The sequence below is a fragment of the Neophocaena asiaeorientalis genome, unplaced genomic scaffold, assembly GCF_003031525.2.
Source record: "Neophocaena asiaeorientalis asiaeorientalis breed wild unplaced genomic scaffold, Neophocaena_asiaeorientalis_V1.1 scaffold369, whole genome shotgun sequence".
NCBI classification, from domain to species: Eukaryota; Metazoa; Chordata; class Mammalia; order Artiodactyla; family Phocoenidae; genus Neophocaena; species Neophocaena asiaeorientalis.
In genome coordinates, this window is record NW_020175321.1 from 571,403 (window position 1) to 579,227 (window position 7,825).

The 7,825-nt window shown below is 44.0% G+C and overlaps 1 protein-coding gene across 1 annotated transcript in view; it reads right to left on the reverse strand.

The window, feature by feature from the left end:
• Window positions 1-1,476: 1,476 nt before the first annotated feature.
• CCSAP (centriole, cilia and spindle associated protein) overlaps window positions 1,477-7,825 on the reverse strand; it is a gene marked incomplete at its 5' end in the record, with an annotated part of 17,012 nt that continues 10,663 nt past the window's right edge. Inside the window, 2 exons of the mRNA XM_024765617.1 lie at window positions 1,477-5,405; window positions 7,008-7,276. Coding sequence (XP_024621385.1) covers window positions 5,229-5,405; window positions 7,008-7,276 — 446 coding nt within the window. The remainder of the gene's footprint in view (window positions 5,406-7,007; window positions 7,277-7,825) is intronic.

Sequence of the window (7,825 nt, forward strand, 5' to 3'; positions counted from 1 at the left end):
GAGTATATCCTTATTTCTCCCTCATTCCTGAGGGATATTTCACTGGATACAGAATTCTGAGTTGACAGTTCTTTTCTTTCAGCACTTTAAGAAACGTGCCACTTCCTCCTGGCCTCCATAGCTTCTGATGAAAAAACGCATGGGCCTTTGAATTGTTGTTCCCTTGTAGGTCATCTTTCATTTTTCTCTGGCTGCTTTCAAGATGTCTGTTAGTTTTCAACAGTTTTCAATGTATCTAGGCTTGGATTTCCTGGTTTATCCTGTTTCAGCTTCACTCAGCTTACTTGGGAGGTTTTTAGCCATCCTTTCTGCACGTTTTTAAAGCACTACACTCTTCCTCTTATCCTTCTAGGACTCTTATAACACAACCCGGAAACTTTTTCTTCAGCCCTTTTTTCTCTCTGTTGTTCAGACTGGATGATTTGTATTGATTATCTTTATTTTGTCATCTTCAATCTTCTATTGAGTCTATCCAGTAAGGTTTTTTTAATTTCAGTTGGAGTATTTCTCAGTTCTAATATTTTCATTTAGTTCTCCTATCATCCGTTTCTCTACTGATAATTTCTATTTCAATGCTTATTTCAAGAGGGTGATTTCTCGTTTGAACTTTTCAATAATAGCTTCCGTCAAGCCTGTGAGGGCAGCTACTGATTTTCTTTTTCCATGAGAGCCATTTTCATGGTTTTCATGTGCTGAGTAACTTGGGATTGAACCTTAGGCATCTGAATATTACATGATGAGACATGACCAAGTCCTGTGGAGAATGCTGGTATTTTTGTTTTAGCAAGTAATCAACCTATTTAGGCTCAGCCCCCAAGTCCTGTGGGTGTTGGTTCCAACGTCAGTTCAGTCTTCAAAGCTCTGGCAGTGCTATTTGGACCTGCCCCATGTGTACACCATCTTGTGGTCAGTCTGAGACCCGAGGAGGGGTCTGCCCATCAGGCCAGTCTCAAGGGTGCTTGGTAGGCTAATCAGGGTCAGCTCCACGGGGGGACGTGTGGACAAGGGAGCAGGTGGGGGAAAGCCGGGGAGTTACAGAATGTGTATAACATTATTCCATGTTTGCGCAAAAAAAAAAAAAGAAAAAGTGTGTATGTACCTCCAAGTGCCTGGAAAAAAGGTCTGGAAGTTTACACACCAAACTTAACACTCGTTTCCTCTAAGGAGGGGTGTAGAATTTTGGTGAGGGGGTGGTACTGAAAGGAACCTGCACTTTTTACTCTGTAACTTCTCTCTGAGTTACTTTACCCATGCCCTATCGCTTTTGTAATTTTCAAAACAATAAGAAGGTGTGAGGGAAAATGTGGCATTTAACGCAAAGTATATACACAGAACGTGTCTTTTCCTGGAAGTATCTAACGTATCTTGTTAAACATTTATCTAATGAAAAATCCATTTAGGGGTCAATGTGATCACCCACTTTCTTCATCCATTTATGTGCTAATCAGAGTTATTTTCCACAAAACAGACGTTTCAGCCTGTAACATTAATGAACTTTATTCACATTTCTCCAAGTAACTGCAATATTCAATACAAGCGCAAAGCAATACATAGTTCTTAGAAAACACAGCCCCAAATTCCCACTGCCTGAGCCTGGCGATGGTAAGTGCCCAGCCTCTGTTCTTCAGAAAGTTAAAGTGAGTGGTGCGGTGCTCAAAATAAATATGCAGTAACAACACAGGGAGACTGTTCTTAAATACAGGTTTGCTAATTATAAAAGGAATCCAAAAAGAGGCCGCTACTGTCTTCACTCAGGTGTCCTGACTTCCAAAATGGAAATAAGTAATAAGACGAGCCGCTTTTCCCCCTCTCACACGAGCAGGCTGGAAGGGAGCAAATCTGGACCCAAAACCTAGACGTCACTCCTCGCACAGAATTTGGTATTAAGCACACACCTTACATTGAAGAGCTCCCTATTCATCCTGTTGTACAGAATCCATTTCAAATACAAGGTCACACTTTTAGGATCACTTTTTAAATATAATTTAGCTGATCACAAGACTACAGTAAGAACCTTATAAGTCAGGCATTGACAGTTTGATCCCAAACCAACTACAGAATCAGACTGTGTAAATATTAGCACCATTTTTTATCTAGTCCAGTGAAATGTAAAACTGTCCACTAAACTATTTGCTACTGAAGCAGTCAACAAGGAAAGTTTTTACTTCTAACATATGCTTGGCCTCTTTGCCAATAATACGTTTGAACACTTTATCAAGTACTAACCTTCCGTTGATAAAGTTTACGCCCAGCACAGCCTTAGAACTCAAAAGCCACCTTTCTTTTGTGCAGTTCAGATGGTTGAGTTTATGTGACCCAGTATACACACCTTTCAGGTTACTAGCGATTTACATTTGATGAATCAGTGACAAAGCTATTTCATAAGAAGCACCACAAACGTGTGCTCACAACAAGTTAATTCAGGTAACCTATGCCCTATTTTACTTTCAGTAAACTTGAAAAAATGTATATAAGTGCTTGGAAATTTTCTGACGGTAGGGGAGTGCAAGCATTTTGACACCTCCTAAGTAAGAGCGATCTTTTAGGTTTTAAAAACAAGGAAACGGACAGAGTCCTGTTTAGTTCTCACTCACCCGGGTCCAGTAGTGGCATTCAGGTGTTACTCAATATTCTATTATTGCTTTTAATCAAAGTAACACAGAAAACATGTTTTAATTGTTTTAATTAAGAAAATTGTTTTAATTAAGAACTTAAAACCAAAATTTTAAAGAGTCTTATGTAGCAATTATTTTATTCTATATTTTAAATATCACTGGATTCTCAGTTTCAAACTTTGCAACATGATAGGTCATTTTAAACTACCTTGACGTCTTATAAGTTGTCCAAAGAAATGGGAACATGATCACAACATCAGTTTCTAGAATGAGAAGGAAAAAGTAGGACATCAAATTGTTAAAAAATTTTGGGGGCTTTCCTGGTGGCACAGTGGTTGAGAGTCCGCCTGCCGACGCAGGGGACACGGGTTCGTGCCCCGGTCCGGGAGGATCCCACATGCCGCGGAGCGGCTGGGCCCGTGAGCCATGGCCGCTGAGCCTGCGCGTCCGGAGCCTGTGCTCTGCAACGGGAGAGGCCAATTTTGTAGGCTTAAAAGATAATCTTTACCCCTAAAGAGAGAGAAAAGTAAAGAAACCCTAACCAATGACTTGGACGTAGGAAGGGAAATCACAAGTACTTCATATTGACTCATTCATTGTTTATGCACATTAAAAGTACTTTAAAAATTTTGTTCATTTGTCCTCTACTTAAAAATGGGGAAAAATTGGCCAGCATTGCCCTCTAGGTTCTTCCAGATCTGCATCTGGAGTTTGCGGTAATAAGTAAGCACATTGAATATGAGTCTGTTTTCTAAAGGAGAGAGTCTGGCTTGCTCAGAGCCTCGAAGGGTCGGGTTTCTAAGACAGTCCATCAGTGTGGACCCGAGCTACTCCCCTCGGCCTCTTCCTAAGATTGTCAGCTGCAACGGGAATGGAACGCCAGAGCCGGTGGTTGAAACGGAACATGCAGGAAGTGATTTTAAAGAAACAGTTTCCACCATCGCAACGCCACAGGAATTTCATCTTCAGGTACCTGCAGTGTTTAAGGGCTATAATAACAGCAAGATTCACCAGAATCACTAGCGCGGTTGTTTTGGACAACACACAGACCTTCTTCATACTAAATATACATCGCAGTGACCGGAGAGCTCACGATGTATTCACCTAAAAACAATGCAAATATTTTAAAAGTTTTTTTTTTTTTTTTTTAAAAAAAGCTCATGACTCTTCAGTATGAGTTTGCAAACCTTAATACAGTGGTGTAAGATGATACTGTGTGAAGACTTTACATGGAATAAAACACTTGTGTTCTAAAAACTGACCATAATACTTCAAAGACCCAGAGTAAAACTGTCAAGGAGATGCTCAGACTCACATCAAACACCAGATTTTCATTCACATCTGCACGTGCTAAGCTGGCCAAGTACTTCCTTCTCTCCTAGGAGGAGTTCACCATTCATCCTTCCTGCAGGTTCCTGTCTCTCCTGGATGGAAAGCAGTGTTTCTCAAAACCACTTTCTACCACGAAAGCAAATGTACTAGAGAGAAGGAGCACTTCGTTTACACACATCTCTGCCCACGCACACGCCAGCGTCCGCTCGCGTTAGGTCCTACACAAGACCTACCGGCTAGGAACCTCGGAGGAAGGCATTTCAACCAAAAGTCTGAACGGTGTACATCACCAAGGCTTTGCTACTGGGGAGTTCTATGGAGGAGAAAGTAGGGGTGGTCCACATCTCTAATGGGTATCTTAAAGTCTGGCCCCATCCCCAACAAGCAGGACAGTTACCTTCTAAATGTCACTGCCAAGCTATCAGAAAGGAGGCAGAGGTCCACAAGCGCGTGTGTGTCAGAAGGCCAGACTGCAAGCAAGTGAACGGTACCCATTATGCGTTCTTAAAAAATCTCACAGTATAAAGGGACAGTCTTTGACTCAAAAGAAACCAGTACTACTTCTAAACACACTGCACTGGTACTTTGCATACTGGAATGCACCTGAACTATTAATAAGTGCCTAGATGACAATTTAAAGAGAAAAGATGACCCTCACCCAGCCCAATAATTCTTAAATATCATGGTCCACGTGAAGTGGTGCTGAACTGAAATGCAAAAGAAAGTGAACTGTTAGGAACTACCAAAGCTCTACTTTCACTATACGTGCAATCAGTACTAGCGCTGAAACTCACTTTTAACGTGATATTCTTTCACAAAGAAATCTACACAGAAGGAAAATGAGTCTTCGGCCGCAAGCTGGCGTGATCTCACCAGCTACGGAATCTCAGAAGTCGTTCACAAGAGGAGCAACACGGGCTCCACCGAAACTGAGGGAAGATACTGAAGTTAAGAACCTGTAAGCCATTTAAAGGCATTTGGTGTCAGTATCTTAAAAGATTAAGATGCTTTAAAACAAAACCCTTGTAAGAGTATCAAAGATTTAGGGAATTCTCATAAATAACCAAATGTCTATGGCTTTCAAGTGTCACCCTACTGCTGAGGAAGGTGACCAGGATTCATCGAAAGAGACAATCCTTTGGAAATTCCCTAAGAAAAATCTTGCATAATCAGCTGGTTTCTTAAAGCTGTGTCCAGTTTCTTTTGACGGCTTTCGTTTTGTTTTCTCCTTCTTCCATTTACACTTTTTAGAAGAGGTTGTCTGAGCAACTGTCCCTCCCCTCAGGCTCTGGCGGAGTAGCATCTCATATACTCCGTCATCCACGGGTTCTCCGACGAGGCAGGCTTGGCCCGCCTGCTTCTGTCCACGTCGGCGGAGTGAGCCCGCTGCCTCTGAGCCGCCAGCCGCCTCTTCTCCACCTGCCTTCTGCTCTTGGCTCGCAACGCCGATTCATGAATCTAAGGGAGTCAGAATAGACGGACACTCACTCAGGTGGCTTTGGCGCTAATTTTCCAGAACATTTACAATGAAGCTTCCCCCACGTCACCTGGAGCAGGGCAGAGGCAAGCCAGACTCACCATGTTCAGGACTTCTGTGTATAAAGGCTTCTCCAGAAGAGCCACTGCCCTGGATTCTGTCTTACCCACCGTCAGCAATAAAGAAACTAGGCAACAGAAAATGACCACCGGACTAAATTTCAGGTATAAATGGTAAGCAACTAATCTGCAGGTGCCTCGAGAAACTGGCTCTGGAATGTTACTGGAACTCCTTAGCATTAAGCATGGATCAGTATTCCATTGAAGGAATTTAAATGTTTTACAGGGACTTCCCTGGTGGTGCAGTGGTTAGGAATCCACCTGCCAACGCAGGGGACACGGGTTCGAGCCCCGGTCCGGGAAGATCCCACATGCCGCGGAGCAACGAAGCCCATGAACCACAACTACTGAGCCTGCGCTCTAGAGCCCGCGAGCCACAAATACTGAGCCCATGCACCGCAACTACTGACGCCCGCGTGCCTAGAGCCCGTGCTCCACAAGAGAAGCCACCGCAACGAGAAGCCCGCACACCGCAACGAAGAGTAGCCCCCGCTCGCCGCAACTGGAGAAAGCCCATACGCAGCAGCGAAGACCCAACACAGCCAAAAATAAATTAAAAAATAAATAATGTCTTACAGCAAAATACTAACAAATCTCAAAGGATTTTACCAGCTAAGACGTTTAATGAACCCTGTTCAACTTAATCCCACCGGGTTGCCAGAGGACAGCTCTGTTGTCTCAAATATCACTCTAAACAGCACCATCTGCTAGGGCTCAGAGGTCTGTCCGGCGAACACTGGATCCTGGTATTTAACCAGAATTCAAACAGCCTGAACTTTCTGCTGCTTTCCATTCCCTCTTTGCTTTGGGCTGGAGTGACAGTGTTAGTGCTAACACAGTCATTGCTTCGTGCCTCCACGTGTGAGGCCCCCTCATCTGCCGTGTCCTCAGGCCTTCACACGGGGACACTCCAGGGCTGAGTCCGAGGAGAACCAGACCTCCGGGGGATGGATGAGCAGGGGAAACGCAATCACTCTAATTTAATCCAAAGAGAAAACGAGAGTCTAGAGAGATGTCGAGAATGCAGGAGATGTGATCTAACAGACAGACAGTAACAAAGGGGTCAAGGGGATGGATACCAGTTATCAAGGCTGATGGAGCAGGGGCCTCTCAGGAGGCCAGAGGCAAATCTAGACGGGCAGCCGCCAGCCCTGCCCATGCCCCTCGGCTGCACCTCCTGGCCCCCCAAGAACTTGAGAACCCCGAGTCCTGGCACTTCTCTGCCTGGCTCGGTGTCAGTAAACCCTTCCAGGTACCAGCAAAACCCCCTGACCTCCAGGCAGCTAACATCCTGCATCCTGTTTGCAAATCAGATGCCCAGTTCTAGGCTTTCCTTGGGCCACCTAAGACCTACCATGTCCCAAAGCATCACAGCGACCACAGGGTATGACAGCCAATGACAGAACCGAGGCCATCCCCCATCCTGCAGGGGGAAAGCAGAGAAGCCCGTTCGCTGGCACCCACCTCACGCACGGGGGCAGAAGCACAGACGTTGTGAGTTTTCTGGCTCCCTGTATCCGTCTGCTTTTCTCCCCACCCATAAAGGGCAAACGGGTGCTTAGGTTCTTTTATTTTAGTTGATGACCTTTGAGGACTCTTGACCACTCTCCTACTTCCTCTGGCAGGTAAGGCACTTGGTGGTGGCTGAGGTTCGGTACTGCTGGGTAATTTGTCAGGCTCTCTGGTCCTGATCTGTCGTTCAGGTTTTTCTTTTATGTCTTTCACTGGCAGTGCTTTTTGGAAAAGGAGATAAAACAAGATGAATGCTTTAAATTCCGGTTTACATATAATTACATATGATATAAATATTTGGGATGAAAAATTCATAATGCTTAATAAAGTCAGTAACTTTTTCACTTATAGCTCAATTCACAAGTTTCACTTAAAACGGAAGGACAGAAACACGTTAGTATAATAATTTTCAGTCTATCCCATTTTAACATCAACAATAAATACACCAAGATTGAACCAAGCCTATTCAAAAGTAACAACTATCACTCGCATTCTGAGATTAAGCATCTTAAATACTAAAAGCTAGAAAGCAACTCAGCCTGATGGCTTTCCCCAGGATAAGTCCAATCATCTTATCGTCTTGCTTCAGGGGCAGATCTGGACCTGTGACAATCATTCAACAGCTGCAAAAGGTTCATCTTCAAATTACTCAACTGGAGCTCCAGGACTGCATTTCTTTGTGAAGCTCCATGATTATGGAAAACGCTCCTTAGTTTCAAAAGCCCTCCATCACAATAGGGAGGGTTTCCATAGCTACACACACACACACA